The 18,394-nt window shown below is 42.9% G+C and overlaps 1 protein-coding gene across 3 annotated transcripts in view; it reads left to right on the top strand.

Moving 5' to 3' along the window:
- Nucleotides 1-5,472, top strand: part of LOC111862351 (TELO2-interacting protein 1 homolog) — a 46,811-nt gene extending 41,339 nt beyond the window's left edge. For 2 of the 3 annotated variants that reach the window (XM_023847663.2, XM_023847662.2), the window contains exons 13-14: nucleotides 774-902; nucleotides 4,830-5,472. In XM_023847663.2, the coding sequence (XP_023703431.1) occupies nucleotides 774-902; nucleotides 4,830-4,913 (213 nt within the window). In that variant the 3' untranslated portion in view covers nucleotides 4,914-5,472. Of the gene's footprint in view, nucleotides 1-773; nucleotides 903-4,426; nucleotides 4,656-4,829 lie in introns of all 3 variants that reach the window. The other variant, XR_002842415.1, reaches the window with a different exon arrangement.
- The last annotated feature ends 12,922 nt before the right edge of the window (nucleotides 5,473-18,394 follow it).

Here is an 18,394-nt window from a genome sequence, read left to right as displayed (position 1 = left end):
CACTACTGTTTTCACTTGTATACTTGCCCTTCCCCCCTTCCTTCACTGCTCTCACATAGCTGTGTATATTTCCAACACAGTCTGCTTTTACCATTTCTCACGGTCTCTTCGCTTGCAGATTTCTTATATTTTTTCTTCTATCCTCAAGATGGAGGCGATACGTTCCTCCAAAACGTCGGTTAACACCATATATACACGGTGCCAAATCCCAGAAGACTGCTTTCTTCAAGATATACCGTTTTTATAATGTTATTCAAAAACAAATTTGCAGTGTGTGTGTTCACCCACAGTGCTGTAGTTCTCCCAGCTTTCACCAGCAGTGCTATCCATCATCCTCTCTCACACAGATGCCATTGCAGTAGAGGTTGGTTGAATTTGTGATTGCATTGAAGTATATATTCCTGAAATCTTTCATGCATCAGTCTGCTATGTTGCTTATGAAGACTTTCATTGGAGAACTACAGTAAAAACGTGTTTTAATTTTGTATTATGTTTCTGTAAGAGTTTTTTTTCTTGCAATTGGCAGTTTCATATAAGTAGCAAATCCTACTCCCCACACATGCCAGGTGGTAAGAAGTTTACTGTACTACAAATTGGAGTATTTCCTTTTGTTTTTGTTTATCTGTATCCACATTGGACATATCCCGTAAATGTGGTAGTACAACCAACATAATATGTATATCTGAATAACATTAAATGTTTTATTTAATGACGCACTGACATTATTTTATTCAGAGGGTTCACATTCTTTCTGACAGTATTTCTGTTTTCAGGAATCCTGTGTGAAACTATTCCAGAAATTATCAACTGTGAATCAAGACACAGTTTGGCTGAAAGTTGTCAGTATGTGGCATCCCATTCATACATTAAATCCACCTACTGGCGGTTTGCAGGTAATAAAGGTAAGTGTATTGAGATTTGTGGTTTTCATGGCAATATCAGTTTACTGAGACATGCCAGGATAGTATCTTCAAATGTGCTTCCTTCTGTGTCCTTCCCAATTAATCATTTCTGTAGTAAAGGTAAAGCTATTCCTTTTAACAGGCCATGGAGGCCCACAGAGTTGTGAGAGTCAAGGTTCCTGCATTTTCTAGACAGTTGGCTTACAGATGGCAGTGAGTTTGTCATCCTCATGCACTGGCCACCCTTTACCCCCAGGAATATTCTTGATACTCATTTCTATTAGAGGTTGAGTTGACCCCAGGGCCATATTGCCATTGATGTTTGAGGCATGGCCACTGATACTGTATTGGCCTGTAAGAGACATTATGTGCAACCCAATTCAAACCTGCTGCAGCAACTTTCAACATCAAATATCATGTGTGACTGGACAAACGTTTTGTGAACTTGAATGAAAGACATAACATAGTACTTAAGTGAAGGGTTATGCTTTTTTTTCTAAATTTGTAGGAATAAACCCTACAGTTCTAGCACAAGTGATTGGTATTTTAGGGCTTTCTAAATGTTTGTGAGTTAGTCATGATTTTGATACCACTTCTTGGATAATATATTCATGATGCAGGCTAAGATTGATTCTGTGTTTGATAAAGCATAGTTTCAGGAAGCTTAATTGCTTGTTTCTAGTGTTCTAAGCAATCTATATTGTTTTAAAATGTGCTCACACTATTATTACCTGATATAACAGGAGTGTTGCCTTTTTCTTATTTATCTTGCCCAGACTTCATGGAACTGTATATTATTTCCACCAGCTGGTCACCTTGGTCTCAATTACATAAACAAGGAGACGACCAGGAAAGATACACATTAGTTTGTGTTTAACCCGTGATGTGAGGTACCATGAGCCATGTCAATTTCTTTTCAGCTGGGAACAAGTACTGTGAGTTTATATGTTATATGTGTAATTTGAATGTATAACAATATATATAAATTATTTTTATATAGTTTCTGATTTAAAGTGTCTTAGTACATCATGTCACTTATTAAGCTGAGTATAAGTGGTGGTGGTTGTTCCTGTGGTTGCACTGTTTGCAAAATAGTTTTTAATGCATATAATTTCCTTAAAAAAATGTATCTGAAGAAAAATGAAGACAATTGGATGCCACTGAATACCAGGACCTGACAGCCAAATTGTGTGTTGTGTAAGCAAATCAGATGTATCACGTATATGCAGGAGAAGCAAAGAAGGAAAAAGAAGAGGGTACTAACAAGGTGTTACCAAAAACAGCAACAAACTAGATGACTTCTGAAAAGATGTTTTACTCATAACTGTTTTAGTATATTATGACAAAGGTGAATTCCTTGCTGTCAAAAAAGTAAAACTTGGTCTTATGGGGGGGAAAAATTGCATATAAAGGTTCAGTTCATGCTTTATTCTTACAAAATGGTTCAGTTCTATTCTTACATAGTCTGTGCTCATATCAGTTTCCTGATGCTGCTGCTGCTGTCAGTCTATCTATGGCTCTCCAGCCCTTTGCCTCTTTTTCAGTTTCTTGATCTATACACAGTTGGTAAGTCTCCTTGGACGGGGGATTAGCCCACCATAAAGCTGCTAGCCACACACAGAACAACACAAACAGAATAAAAGCAGAGAGACATCCATACCTCAAATGGGATTTGAACCCATAATCCCATTGTTTGAATAGGTGAAGACAGTTCATGCCTTAGACCGTGCAGCGACTGTTGTTGGTAATGCTGCTGCTGCTACACACTCATTACTCATTCTCACCAAACATCAAGATATGAATCCTACTATAATGCTTTCACTTAACACTCTAACCTATCCAATTGATACCATGTCATTAAACAACCAACTTGTGCCTAAATCTTTCAAGCTGCTTTAGAGTGAAGGTCAGCAGTCACCTGCATTCTGTACCAGTCAACACTGTGAAGCTTTATCTTAATGTCACAGTAGCCCTTCACGGTGTGATGCTTAGAATACAGGCAGCTTTACCGTTTACCATTACTTAAACATATTTTGATACATGTCAAGTTTGCTCAGTTAAGGGGAGTTCAGTTTTATTTATTCATTTTTTGACAAATTTTAAGGACATTTTACTATTCATATCTCATGCTGATGGTACTTCACATTAACAGAATATATATTCTGCTCTCATATTTTAGGTGTTTCTAGTGGCTGACAGTTTTAGCTTACAGCTTCGTTTTCTTGTGGTTTTGCACATAACTGTTACTGACACTTCTTTTCTTTTCTTATCTCCACTGATGATATTTGACATAAACAGAACATACATCACTGACAGAAACATGTTGACCCAGCTTACTGTGTTGAGTTCATGCTGAAAGAAGTGTCTGCATGTTGTTACATGTTAATGAGAAGACACGGGGTTTGGATTGGGAATGGATTTATTGAACAATAACTACAAGTAATTATAACAGTCTTATTAGTCACTCTTAGATCACTGTAACTACAGCATACATAAAGTCCATGTCTTCACTAGTCGTTACTTAGTAGTGGCTCCTAACAATGAATATTTCTCTGCTTCCTTGCTGGATGGCGACCGGCTCACAACTCTCAGCTGCAAGTAATTCAAGTCAAAGTTATGTTATGACCGACGATCAGTCAGTCAGTCCGCTTTGGTGTCAAGCCACATCTTGGGCCCAAGACCAGATTTCTCTTACTGTCAGACAGTTGTATATAGCCATGGGCACGTTTAGCGTGCCATTGCTTAGCAATGGCTGCACTATTCTGGCTTTCAGTCTTTTATGTCAATATGAAGAAAATTTTGTAATGATAAGTGATGAACCAGTCAATGAATGTAATTTTTAAGCATTCTCTGTATAAAGTTAATGCATAACGCAGAGATCGTGTGTGTTCATCAGTCCAGTCAGTTCAGTGGATTGTGGTATAATAGGTCTAGACCAAAGTTTTCAGGTAGATTTAGCTTTGGTACATTTCACTCCACTAGAACTCAAGTTAGACTACTTTTAACAGCTCTTGGTGCATGACATGAAATACTGATCTCATTAAGATCGATGACCGTATTCCATAAATGTTGCATCATCAGATTTCCAACAGTGAACTGAGGTCAGTGGTGAAGGTAAAGTTGTCCCTGTATGAGTATGAGGGGTGGGCCATAAAATCCGTCCCTCGCACCGCGACCTTCAATAATCTATTGTGCTTCCCCTTTGGATTAACTCTATTAATCCTACACTTCGAATGAAATGTAGGACTTTATTTATGGGGGCATCATAAAAGTCACTTGGTTCCATGAAGAACTGACCCAGGTGGCAAAATCTTAAGTAAGCTATAGCCTCACAATCACATAGGATGTGTGCAACTGATTCATCTTGCAGGCACCTTTCACAAATTGGGTCATCAGTCAGTCCCAGTTAGAAAAGGTGCCCTTTTAGGTGGCAGTGTCCTGTACTGAACTAATTTAGCACTATGCCATGAAGGCATATTTGGGAGGGGATGTATAGATCCATGTTTTCTTGACCTTGGCACTAGGTGGAGGTGAATGGTCAGCTTCATGCCTTGGCTTCTTTATCCCTGGGGCAAGAGTCCGCAGGACCCATTTGATGGGAGGCTGAGTGGGCCCCAGAACCAGCCTGAATGTTATAGAGAAGAGAAAATTCTTACCCTTATTGGGACTGGAACTCCAACCCCTCAGTTGTCCAGCCTGTAGCCTTTCATACACTGACTGTGCTATCCTGGTTCTCAAAACAAGGGCAATGATGTAAGCAAAACTTGAAAGAATAATTGGAAAACATATGAAGTATATATATATAATATATGAAGTACACTTTCATACTCCTGATTTAGCGAGACTACAGATTTCCTGAATGGCCAGAGCAGTGGCAACACATCTTATTTGCATCGCTTTATTTTGTCATGCTTCTTATTGTTCTAGGTGACAGAAAAGGATGTCCACAGTCAAGAGGAATTCAAGAAAAATGTTGAAGAAATTCTGACATTTCTGAATATTAGATCTTAGAAGGAAGAAATTACCCACTTATATGAACATAAACACAGACTGTTTAGTATATTCAGCCTTATGGTAAAGATCCACTTCCTGGTTAAAAAAATAGCTGGTGCAGTAGGGTCTATTTGCATTGCAAATACTACTTTTCAGGCTAAAAACTGTATTTTGATGCAGTTGTTAAGTTTCAGAATGTATGTACTGCCATCTGTTGATTAATCAAAATATTGAATGGGTAAGGATGAATTTCTTATGGCTGTGACTGAAGGATCCAGTATTACAGGATGTGATACTATGTAGTAGCCCGTGCTACATGGTGTCACATCCTAGAAGAAAGAAGGAACAGATCCTTTACCAAGTCTTCTGTAAATTTTTTGGTTATTAAAGGGAAAGGTGGAATATGCTGCTAGGCTATGAGCTGAACTGTTTACCCTCTCTATGCTAGACAAAGAGGAAAATGAGGTCATTTGCAGCAATTGTGTTTCAATTAATTTAGTGTTGAATCGTTATTTTTATGTGACTTGAAAAGAGTATACAGTGCAACATTTGAGTAAAAGAATTATGTGAATGAAGAGTTTTCATCTTTTATTCCTGCTACAAAAAAATCTCATGAAATTTTGTTGCCGTTAATTACGTGAGTCAGATGAAAGAATACTAAATATGTAAGATTTGAGGCTTTCACGGCAGTGACTATGAAGAAAGCAGTCTTCTGGGATTTGGCACCGTGTATATGTGGTGTTAACCGACGTTTCGGAGGAACGTATCGCCTCCATCTTCAGGGTAGAAGAAAAATATAAGAAATCCGGCCTCTTCGCTTGCAGATTTCTTATATTTTTCTTCTACCCTGGAGATGGAGGCGATACGTTCCTCCGAAACGTCGGTTAACACCACATATATATGGTGCCAAATCCCAGAAGACTGCTTTCTTCAATACTAAATATATTTGTCATAAGGTGTCTCATCCAGATGGATAATGGTGTATAACTCAGAAGTACTTACAACTTCCACTTAACTGTATACAAGATTTTACAGCTTCCAGGATGTGTTAAGACTACTGATAAAAGTAATGGCATCCATGACATGTCTAGATAGTAAATGGTGGTCTCACAGCTATGCCTTCTCAACATATCATGTAAGCAGCAAATTCTTTTCTTTTCTACACCATTGTATACATACTGTAGGGTCCTTACAATGAGATGCTTACCACTCTCTTCCATCTTGCCTCAAGATTTAGATAAAGTGGATGTTATCTCCATGCTTCCATATGCCTCCAAAGCGAAATACTCAAGACACATGAACCAGATTACTATCACATTTATTTTTAACAGTTTGAGCTGCAAACTATTAACAAAGAATCTCCATATTTTGCAGTTATCTCCATTGTCTTTTCCACATGTCTTTCACTTAAATTTCCTTCAAGGCCTTGTTTCAGTCAGAGTGAGATTTTGTAACAAAACAATAATAATGTAATTTCATAGTTATCAAACTTCAGTACACAGAACAGTGGGACTATATAAGCAATTTGGGGACATCTGAATGTATTTAGCAGTTCCTCCCTCCTTTACGCCACATATTTTTGGGAGATGATCACTGCATTCATCCCTGGTTTCTTGTTGTGTCCCCAATGCTTCCCTGATGAACTAGGCTGTCCAAGCTTTGCACATTACCCAGGAAAAGACCAGTATCTCAAAAATAACAAAATATTTAATAACAGTAAACAATGCTAACAAAAAAAAAAAATAGCACAATAACAACATAATAATCTGACTATGAATGTGCAACATTTGCAAACAATAAGGACATTGAGCTGGTCCACCTCGTCGAAGACGGCCGGAGCTCACAATCGACTGTTTGTCGCGTGGTGTTCCAATGCCTCCCCAATGTGGAAGGGGATCTCAAGGGAGGAACCAAGAGGGTTAGCTGGCATAGGCGTTAGGCAGTACAAGTAATCAAGCAGAGTACACAGAAAGCAGAACAATCCAGCTGGTTTTTCAATAACATAAAGTATATTGTAACATAAGTATAGAAATATAAATTGTACAAGTATCACAAAGGAAAATACCACAGCTTCGCCTGAGGGGCAGCAAAAATGTCAAATGAACACAAGTCAAGAATCAGAATGGGCACGCACAGGGTTTAAACTGTCGCAATAATCTGACTGCAAAAGATGAAAATCAATCATTATGTTCTGACTACACCCGATTTCAGAATACTTAAAACAGAGCTGAAAGAAACAAAACAGTCAATCCTAGCAAAGTGCCCCCGCCGCATTGCGGCACTCATTAACCAATCGTAACTCACGTAACTCCGTGGCACTTTCACTAATACAGGGCAGTCCCACCAATACACATCGCCCAACTTACTCAGTAAGTACTTACTTGATAAATTATATTATAAACCAGGAAAAATAAATAAACTCCCGAGCCAGCCAGCTCATACTAGCTCGAAAGGTCTCTCTCTCTCTCTCTTCCAGTAGTACGTAGTGTGCCGAAACAGAATTTCCACGCAACATGCGTAATCCAAACCAAACTGAATTTCCGATGCCCAAAACCGACCTCGGTCGAAGCCGAAGAGGAAAGAGCGACAGACGATGTTGTCTGTAAACGTAGGAAGCTTCAGCTTGTGCCGGGACAGGAGGGAAGGGGAAACACGTGACCTCTGGTAGCAAAGAACTTAATGGGAAAAGGATCGGCTCCGCGTCGTAGCATAGGTAGATGCCAGAGAGAGACGGTAAATCCAAGGACCCTACACAGAAAGAACCATAACACGGTTCAACATTACAAAACTCTGGCCATATTTCATCTTTGCAACTGAAAACCCAGAAAAGAATGCAACTCGTCGCTCAAAAACACTGCCCCATTATAACAATCAAGGCAAGGAAAGGAAAAGCAGGCAGGCAGGCAGGAATGGAGGCAAAAGGAGACAGGTAGGCAGGCAAGCGAAAAGAAGCATACAGGCAAAAGCAGTAAGGCTGGTTAAAGCAGGCAGGGAGGGAGGTAGAGGGAGGTAGGCAGGCATAAACAAACATGTAGGTATACAAAGCAAACAAAGGCAAGTCAGGCACACATGGAAAAGAAGGCAGCCAAAAGCATGCAACCAGGCAGGCAAAAGGCTGCATGCAAAGCAAAGATAGTCAAGGCAATACAGGGAGAAGCGAGGAGGCGGGCAAGCATGAAAAAGCAGCCCAGCAAAATCAGGCAGGCTAAAGCATGTAGGCAAGCAAAACAAAATAGGTAGGCAAAAGCAAAGCAAGGCAAGTAATTCAGGAGAAGAGAGGGGGAGGCTAAAGGAGTCGGAAAGCAAAATTTTCACAAGGAGAGAAGCAAGCAAAAGCATGCAGGACAACAAAATTGGTAGGCAGGCAAATGGAGTAAGGCAAAAGCATGTATGCAGACGGGTAAGAAATGGGATCCAGGCAGGCAAGCAGGAAAAAGCTGGCTTTTAGGCAAAACAAAGCAAAGGAAAGCAAGGCAAGGAGGCAAAAGGAGGCAGGAAGGAAAAAGCAGAGGTACAAGGAGGCTGACGAAAGGACTCACGCAAACCAAGCAGGTATGATGGCAAAAGCACAAATGCAGACTGGCAAGAAATATCAGCCAGGTAGGCATGAGCAGGCAGGCTTGCAGGAGACTGCATGGAAAAGCACATAGACAGCTAAAAGCAAGCAGGCAGGCAGGTATGTAGGTAGGAAAACCCAGGCAAAAGCAAATGGAGATGAAAGTAGGCAGGAAAGACCAAGGATGAAGGCAGACAGGTAGACAGAAGCAGGCAGGCAAAAGGAGTCAGGCAGGTAGCCACAAGGAGGCAAGCAGGTAAAGAGGGGCAGGCATTCAAAAGCAGGTAAGCTACCAGGGAGGCAGGCACAGGAAAAGCAAGGCAACACTAGGTGAGGTAGGCAAAAGTAGGAAGATGGAAGGAGGCAGGCATGCAGAGTAAAGAAAGTCAAGACAAGGCAGGTAAAAGCATGCATGCAGGCAGGCATGCAAAACCAAGTTGGCAGGCAAAAGCAAGCAGGGAGGCAAATGTAGCAGACAGGCTGAAAGCCAAGTATAAAAAAGCAGGGAAAAGCAGACAGACAAAAGTAGGCACACTGGCAGGCAGCCAGGCAAAAGGTGGCAGGGAGGGAAAAGCATGTATGCAGACAGGTAAGAACTAGCAGCCAGGCAGGCTTGGAGGCATGCAGGCAGGGTGGAATATACCCAGGGAGAAGCAAAGACAGGCAAAAGCAGGCAGACAGGTAAAAAGTGGTGGGGAAGCAGGAAAAGGCAGGTTGGAAGGCAGACAGGAAAGCTGAAAAAAAGCAAGCATGGAGGCAAAACAAAAGCAGGGTGAGAAAAGCGGACTGGCACAAGGAGGCAGGCAAAAGTATGAATGCAAAGACAGTGAGAAATAGCAGCCAGGCAGGCAAGAACAAGGAAGACGACAGAGAGGCAAAAGGAGCCAGACAGGCAGGCTAAAGAAAACGGGCAAAAGGAGACAGGCAGAAGAAAGCAAGGCAAGGCTAAACAAGGCAGGCAACAGCAGGCAGGTAAGCAAAATGGGTTAGGAAGGAAGGCAGGCAGGCAGGTAGGCAAAAGGAGGCAGGCCTGCAAAATCAGGGAGGGGTAGAAGGCAATAGCAGCAGGTAGCAGAAAGTAGGCACACAGAGAGACAAAAGGAAACGGAATGAAAAGCAGGCAGGTGGGGAAAATCATGTTGGCTGGCAGCAAGGCATAAACACAGACAGAAGCAGGCATGGAGGCAGGGAGGGGAAAAAAGCAGGTAGGCAGACAGACACAAGAATGCAAGGAAACGTTAGGCAAAGCATCTAAAAGCAGGGAGGCAAGCAGAATGCAAAACTAGGCAGGCAAAGATGGACTAAGACAAAAGGAGGCATAACTTGAGAGGCAGAAAGGCAAAACAACATAGGAATGGAGTCAAAAGCAGGCAAACAGGAAAACACATGCAGAGAAGCAGGCATAACCAAGGAGGCAGGCAATAAAAGTGGGCGCACAGGTAGACAAAAGAGGCTGGCAAAATCACATGCAGGCAAAGAGAGAAAAATGGCAGCAGGAAGGCAAAAACAGATGGGTAGGCAAGCACGCAGGTAGGCAAAAGCAAGCAGCCATAACTAGGCAGGCAGGCAATGTCAAGGAGTCAGGCAGGAAGTCAAAGGGGATAGGCAGGGAAAAAGAGAAACACAGGAAGGAAGGCCAAATAGGCAGGCAGACAAGCAAAAGAGGGCTGAAGAAGGAAGCAGGCAAACGCCAACAGGTAGGTAGGCAGAAAGTCATTAGCATCGGGTATTTAGGGAAAAAGAGGCTAGCAGGGAGGCAGGATGGCAAAAGAAGGGAGGAAAGTAAAGCAAAGAAAGTCAAGGCAAGGGAGGCATGCAGGTAGAAAAAAGAAAGCAAGCAAGCAAAAGTGGGCATTCAGGCACACAGAGAGAAGCAGCAAGAAAGGCCAAAACAGGCCGGCAAGCAAAGCCTTGTTACGAGTACGAGCCTCCTGTCGAAAACTACTTTTGGAAAGCATCGGTGATGTCGCAGAGTTTTTGTCCTCACCGTTGTGTATTGATGTATGGAGGGCCATCTACTAGGTCCATTGTATTTTCTTTATTTTATATCAGAATTAAATACTACTGTATTATGTGTTAAATGAAACGGGCATTAATGACCTTCCCAGCCCATTAGGATCCTACCGTAGGACTTTTGACCCCACATTAGTAGACATTTCGTAACAGCCTCAGGGACAGAAGAAAGGAAGCATTCATGCATGCAGGCAGGCGATATCATGGAAGCAAAAGCAAGCAGATAGGCAGGCATTCAAAACAAAGGAATTCAAGGCAGTGCACAAAAAAACGCAAACAGGCAGAAGTCAGAAGGTAAGATCATGAGGCAGATGAAAAACTAAAGGCAGTACAGGCATGCAAAGGTAGGCAGGATGGAAGCAGAAAAGAGTAGGCACACAGGCAGACAGACAAAATTAGGCATGCAAGCAAAAGCAAGACAGGTAATCAAAAGCAAAAAGTGAGGAAAAAAGGGAAAAGGAGGCAGGGAGGAATAAGGAGGGAGAAAACAGCAAGCAGGCAGGCAGAAGCAAGGAAGGAGGGAAAAACAGTGGGTAAGTAAGAAAAAAAAAGGGCAAACACAGGCAGGCAAAAGTAGACAGGGAGTTGAAGGCAGGCATGCTATAGCAGGAAGGAGGAAAGACCCAACAGATAGGTAGGTAGGAAATAAATAGTGTGCAGGTAGTCAGGGAAAAGCAGGGAGGGAAGCAAAACAAAGAAATTGAAGGCAAGGAAGGTAGGCAAAAACCCATAGGCAGATAAGCAAGCAGGCAGGCAGTCAGGTAGAAAGAAAAAGGTAGGCAAACAAAAATGGGGCCCAGGTAGCTAAAAGCATGTAAGGACTCTAAAGCAGGCTGAAAACAAAAGCACGAAAGCAAACAGGCAATTTTATTCAAGGAGTAAAAACCAGGGGAGCAGGAGGGCAAAAATGATCAGGTTGAAGTCATGCAGTTAGGCAAAAAAAAGCAGCCACAACCTGGGAGGGAGATAATATCAGGGGATCAGCCAGGGACAGAGACAACAAGAAGAAGGCATGGAGAAGAGTGAACACAGAAGCAGCGAGGAATGCCAAAACAGGCAAGCAAACAAAGAGTCAGAAACAGAGAAAAGCAAGCATTCATGTGTGCAGGAAGGCAATATTATGGAAGCAAAAGCAGGCAGAAGCCAGCAGATAAGGGTATATAGGCAGAGGAAAAATTAACTTTAGTACAACAAGCAAAAGTAGGCATGGATGGAAGCAGTCAAAAGTAGGCATGCAAGCAAAAGAGATGGAATCAAAAGCAGGCAGACAATATCAGGGGGTGAGGCAGGAAGGGAAAGGAGATAGAAAGGCAAAAGTAGGCAGGAACAGAGACAGTCAGAAGAAGGCAAGGAGAACAGGGAACACAGACAGAAGCAGTGAGGAACGCCAAAAGAGACAGGCAAATGAAGCCTCAGACAGACAAAATCAAGCATTCGGGTGTGCAGGAAGGCAATATCATGGAAGCAAAAGCAGGCAGATAGGGAAGCAGAAGCCAGCAGGTAAGATTATATAGGCAGAAAAGAAACCCAAGGCCAGAACAGGCAAGCAAAAGTAGGCTCACAGGCAGACAGACAAAACTAGGAATGTAAGAAAAAGCAAAGAGGCAGGCAAGGGAAAAGATGGAAACAGGCAAGAGGAGGGAGGGAGGAATAAGGAGGCAGGAAACAAAACGAAGGCATGCAAAAGCACATAGGCAGACAGGCAGGAAAAAGCAAGCGAGGAGGGAGAAGTAGAGAAGCAGGCAAACACAAGTAGGCAAGAGGAGATGGAGTTACAGGAAGGCACGCTAAAGCAGGATGCAGGCAGGCTTACAAAAGCAAGGAGGGAAGGAAAGCAAAGAAAGTCAAGGCAAGGCAGGCTGGTAGAGAAAAGAAAGCAAGCAAAAGTGGGCATGCAGGCAAAAAAGGCACACAGAAGAGAAGTATGGAAGGCCAAAACAGACAGGCAAACAAAGCCTCAGAAACAGAGAAAGGAAAGCATTTATGCAGGCAGGCAATATTACAAAAGCAAAAGCAGGCAGATGGGCAAGCATTCAAAACAAAGGAAGTCAAGGTAGTCCCAGAAAAATCAGGCAGGCAGGCAGGCAGCAGAAGCCAGAAGGTAAGAGTAGAAGTCAGAAGAAAACAGTAAGTACAAGGAAGCAAATCTTGGCATGAGTGGAAGCAGGTAAAACTAGGCACAGAGGCAGGCAGACGGAAGTAGGCATGCAAGCAAAAGGAGACAGGGAATCAAAAAGGGGCAAAATGATAAGAAGAGGCAGGGAGGAATAAGGAGCTAGAAAACAGCAGGAAGGCAGAAGAAGGAAGGAGGGAAAAGCACACGGGCAGGACTGAAAAAGAGGGCACACACCAGAAGGCAAAATTAGATAGGGAGTTGAAGGCAGGCAGGCTATAGCAGGAAGGTTGGGAGGCAGGAAATCAATATTGTGCAGGTAGTCAGGGAAAAGCAAGCTAGAAGGAAGGAAAAAAAAGGAGCGAAGCAAATGAAAGAAAGTCAAGGCAAGACAGGCCAGCAAAAACACATAGGCAGCCAGAAGAGGGAGGCAGGCTGGCAGGCATATAAAATGGAGGTAGGGAAACAAAAGTGGGGATGCAGGTAGAGTGAAGGAGGCGAACAGGTGATGCAGGCAAGTAATAAAATGCAATGCAGCAGAAAGGCAAAAAGGGGCGAGCTGACGCAGACAGACATAAGTAGGCATGCAGGCAAAAGCAGACAGGGGATAAAAAACAGGCAGGCAAGCAAAAATGGGGAAACTAAGGATAGAAAATGCAAGCAAAAAGCCACACAGTCAGGCAGACAAAATCAGAGAGGGAATCAAAAGCATGTAGGAAGATGAAATGTGTGAAAAATTGCAACAGGAGGCAGGTATATATAAGGAGGGAGAAATCAACAATCAGGCAGGCAGGCAGCCAAAAGCACATAGGCAGACAGGCAGCCAGTAACAAGGAAGTAGGGAAAAGCACACAGGCATGAAAGGAAAAGAGGGCAAACACAGAAAGGCAAAAATAGAAAGGGAGTTGAAGGCAGGCATGCCTTAGCAAGAAGCAGGAAAAAACCAAGAGGTATGTAGAAATAACGTCAATAGTGTGCGGGTAGTCAGAGCAAAGCTGCCTAGCAGGGAAAAGCTAGAAGTTAAGAGGATGTAGGCAGAGAAAAAACCAAGTCCAGTACATGCAAGCAAAATTGGGAGGGGACTGAAGCAGGCAAAATTAGGAACACAAGCTGACGCTGATCATTCTGAGCCCTTATTTATTTGGATGATTATAGATGAACGTGAAATTTATTTCTAATTAATTCTCCGTAATTTTAAATTTCAAAAGTCTTATGTTTCGATATTACTGGAAATGTACTGTGATCTTTAATATCGTATTTCATTGTCTGGGACTTGAAATATGGTGTTTATGTTGAAATTCCTAGATTTTGGCAGAAACAAGAAGTCCGGAGTTATGACATTTACGATCAGTCATAAATTTAGCTCGGGTACAGGGAACCGGACGCGCCTAAAAGGACAGGTCAGAGCTTGTTACAATTGCCTGTGAATGAGGGCCAGTATGATTGGGTTGCCTCGTTCAAGCTTCCCACGGAAGATGGGATGAAATGTATATGAAAACACCATCTTTCGAATTCCCAGCGTGGGGGTGCAAACCATTCCACAAAAGGGGAGACTTTCACAATATTCCGAACTGAACGGACGTGACCTTGCACGCTCCGAGACATAGCCTGCCAATAGTAGCGCTGTAACATACAGCACAAGAATACATTAATTTAACAGTGTGGTGACTTAGCAGGTAAATAAACGTCAATTGGCTCAACTCTCAGAAAAACGCTTTCTGCGGCATCGCTACCCTGAGACCCATGCAAACCGACCCAGCTAGTTTCCCGTACCTATACCGATCTTCCTTAGTTTGATCTGTGAGAACAACTTGCAGTGGCCACCATACACTGTCCTAAGGAAGAAACAGGTGTAGCAGGGATAACACCATTCCGACTGCGCCGATACAAGTAAAGGCGGGTAGGAAAAGAGCGGTGTTAAGGCAAACAGACAAATGTAGGCATGCAAGCAAAACCAAACAGGTAATCAAAAGAAAATAGGTAAGGAACATGAAAGAAACAGGCAAAATGAGGCAGGAATGTATAAAGAGGCTGAAAAAACAACAGGCAGGCATGCAAAAGCACATAGGCAGTCAGGCAGGCAAGAAAGAGCCCTGAAACACAGGTAGGCAAAAGATGATGGAGTTCAAGGCACGAACGAGAAAGGAGGAAACAGGCAAAAGCCAGTAGTTAGGTAGTCAGGAATGCAATAGTGTGCAGGTATTCAGGGAGGCAGGCTGACAAGAGCAGAAAGGGAAGCGAAGCAAAAAAGTCAAGGCAAGTCAGGTAGGAAGGCAGGTAGAAAAAAGAAAGCAAGGAACCAAAATGGCCATGCAGGCACACATGCACAGAAACAGAAGCCATGAGAAATGCCAAAACAGCCAGGCAAGCTAACCCTCTGAAACAGACAAAAGCAAGCACCAATGCTTGCCTTCAGGCGATAAGGTGACAGATAGGCAGGCATGAAAAGCAAAAAAAGTCAAGGCAGTGCAGGAAAAAGCAGTGAGGCAGTCAGAAGCCAGCAGAAATCAGTATGTAGGCAAATGAAAATCTAAGGCAAGTAAATGCAAGCAACATTAAGCACACAGGCAGACAGACAAAAGTAAGCATACAAGCAAAAGCAGACAAGAATAAAAAGAAGGGAGGCAAACAAAAATGGGGAAAATGGCAAGAGGACTCAGGGAGCAATAACGAACAAGGAAACAGAGGGCAGGGAGGCAGAAGAAATGAAGGAGAGAAAAGCAGACAGCCAGGAATGAAAAGGAGGGCACACCAGAAGGCAAAAGTAGACAGTAAGTCAAAGAATGATATGAATACATGCATTTAGAAAAGAAAGGACTAACAACCAGGCAGGCAGCCAACATGAGGGAGTCAGGCAGGTTGTGTAAGGAGTTTGACATGAAAAAGGAGAAAGGGAGGCAAATATAAGAACGGAAGGAGATAGCCAGAAGCAGGAAGAGTGAAAAGGGCAAAGTGGTGGAAGCAGTGAAAGAGCGAAATAGGCCGACAAGAAAAGCCTTCAAAACAGACAAACGCAAGAATCTCTGCATGCAGGCAAGCAATATTATGGAAACAAAACCAGGCAGGTAGGCAGACAGGAAAAGCAAAAGAAGTCAAGGCTATGCAGGAAAGAGCAGCAAGGCAGTCTGAAGCCAGCATGTAAGAGTATGTAGGAAGAGGAGAATCTAAGGCTAGTAAATGAAACCAAAATTGGACAAAGTAGGCATGCAAGATTAAAGCACAGGAGAACAAAAGCATGCGGGAGGACGAAATGGCAGGAAAATTGCAAAACAAGGCAGGTGTATATATAAGGAGGGAAAAGTGAACAGTCAGGCAGGCAGGAGGGCAACCAGGAACAAGGAAAGAGGGAAAAGCACACAGGAATGAAACAGAAAGAGGGCAAAAAGAGAAAGGCAATAACAGACAGGGAGATGAAGGCAGGGAAACCATACCAAGAAGCAGTAAAGATCTAACAGGTAAGAACATACAAAATCAAGAGTGTGCAGGGAGTCAGGGCAAAGCTGGCAAGCAGGGAGAAGGCAGAAAGTAAGAGTATGTAGGCAGAGGAAAAACCAAGTCCAGTTAATGCAAGCATAATTATGCAGGGATTGAAGCAAGCAAAATTAGGCACACAGGCAAACAGAACGAAGAAGGCATGCAAGCAAAAGCAAACAGTTAAACAAAAGAGCAGGTAAGTAAAATGTAAGAAACATGCTAGATGAGGCTGGGATGAATAAAAATGCAGGAAAAACACCAGGCATACATGAAAAAACACATACGCAGTGAGGCAGGAAAAAGTAAATGAGGGTTAATGACACACTTAGGCACAAAAGCTCGGAAACACAGGTAGGCAAATGATGACACAGCATTCAAGACATGGACGAGAAAGCATGAAGCAAGCAAAAGGAAGTACATAGGTAGTCAGGAATGCAGTAGTGTGTAGGTATTCAGGAAGAAGCAAACTTACAGAGTGGTAGGCTCAGAAAAGAGGTGAGTGTGGAGGAGGAAACAAAGCAAAGGAAATCAAGGCAAGGCAAGGCAGGCAGGAAGGCAAGTAGAAAAAAGAAAGAGAGCAAAAAATATGGCCATGCAGGCACACATGCACAGAAAGAGAAGACATTAGGAATACCAAAACAGGGATGCAAGGTAACCCCCAGAAAGAGACACAAGCAAGCAGCCATGCATTCAGGCAGGCAATATAATGGAAATAAAAGCAGCTAGTTAGGAAGGAATGAAAAACCAAAGAAGTCAACCAAGTGCAGGAGAAAAAAGGCAGGCAGGCAGTCAGAAGCCAACAGGAAAGATTATGTAGGCAATTGAAAACTGAGGCAAGGAAATGTAAGCAAAAGTAGGCACACATGAAAATAAACAAAAGTAGGCATTCAAGCAAAAGCACACATGGAATCAAAAGGAGACTCACAAGCAAAAATAGGAAAAATGGCAAGAGGAGGCAGAGAGGAATAAGGAGCATGAACACTGCAGGCAGGAAGGCAGGCAGAAGAAATGAAGATGGAAAAAGCATACAAGCAGGAAAGAAAAAGACGCCTCACACTGAAGGCAAAAGTACATCCGGAGTTGAAGGCAGGCATGCAATAGCAGAAAGGAGGAAAGGGCCTAAAGTATCCAGGCAGGAAACAAATAGTGTGCAGGTAGTCAGGGAATAACAAGCTAGAAGGAAGGAAAAAGCAGGAGGGAAGCAAAGGAAAGAGAGACAAGTCAAGGCAGGCAAAAACACATAGGCAGAAGAGGGAGGCAGGATAGCAGACATGTAGAACAGAAGGTGAGGAATCAAAAGTGGGGATGCAGGTAGATAGAAGGAGGCAGCGACTAAGAATCAGGTACGTAGGCAGGCAGGCAACAGAAGCTCGGAGGCGAACAGTTGATGTAGCCAAGTGGTAAAATGCAATACACCATGATGGCAAATAAGTGTNACAGAAGCTCGGAGGCGAACAGTTGATGTAGCCAAGTGGTAAAATGATGGCAAATAAGCGCTGGCCCAAAGAATGAAATACTTACATGCAATTAGAAAAGCAAGGAGTCACAACAAGGCATGCAGACAACATGAAGGAGTCACGGAATTTGGGTAAGGAGAATGATATGTAAAACCAGGAAGGGTGGCAAAGATAAGAAAGGAAGGAGATAGCCAGAAGCAGGCAGGGTGAAGTTGGAACAGAGGAGGAGGCAGTGAAATAACGAAATAGGCCGACAAGTAAAGCCTTCGAAACAGACAAAAGCAAGCATCTCTGAATGCAGGCAAGCAATATTATGGAAACAAAAGCAGGCCGATAGGCAGAGGGCAAAAGCGAAAAAGTCAAGGATATGCAGGAAAAAGCAGGAAGACAGTCTGAAGCCAGCAGGTAAGAGTATGTAGGCAAAGGCGAATTTAAATCTAGTAAATCTAACGAAATTTACGCACAGCATCAGTCAGACAAAAATAGGCATGCAAGTTTAAAGCACAGGGAAACAAAAGCATGCAGGAGGAGGAAATTGGGGAAAAGTTGCAAAAGAAGGCAGGTGTATATATAAGGAGGGAGAAGTGAACAGACAGGCAGTCAAACAGTCAGACAGGGAGGCAACCAGGCACAAGGAAAGATGGAAAAGCACCCATGAATGAAAGAGAAAGAGGGCAAACACAGAAAGGCAATAACCGACAGGGAGTTGAAGACAGGCAAGCCATATCAAGAAGCAGTAAAAATCTATCACGTAAGAACATACAAAATAAATTGTGTGCAGGGAGTCAGGACAAAGCTGCAAGCAGGGAGAAGGCAGAAGATATGAGTATGTAGGCAGAGGGAAAACCAAGTCCAGTACACGCACCCATTAATACACAGGGACTGA

This window comes from Cryptotermes secundus, unplaced genomic scaffold (assembly GCF_002891405.2).
Source record: "Cryptotermes secundus unplaced genomic scaffold, Csec_1.0 scaffold542, whole genome shotgun sequence".
Lineage (NCBI taxonomy): Eukaryota > Metazoa > Arthropoda > Insecta > Blattodea > Kalotermitidae > Cryptotermes > Cryptotermes secundus.
Note: the sequence above shows the minus strand (reverse complement) of the source record. Positions and strands in the feature narration are given on the sequence as shown.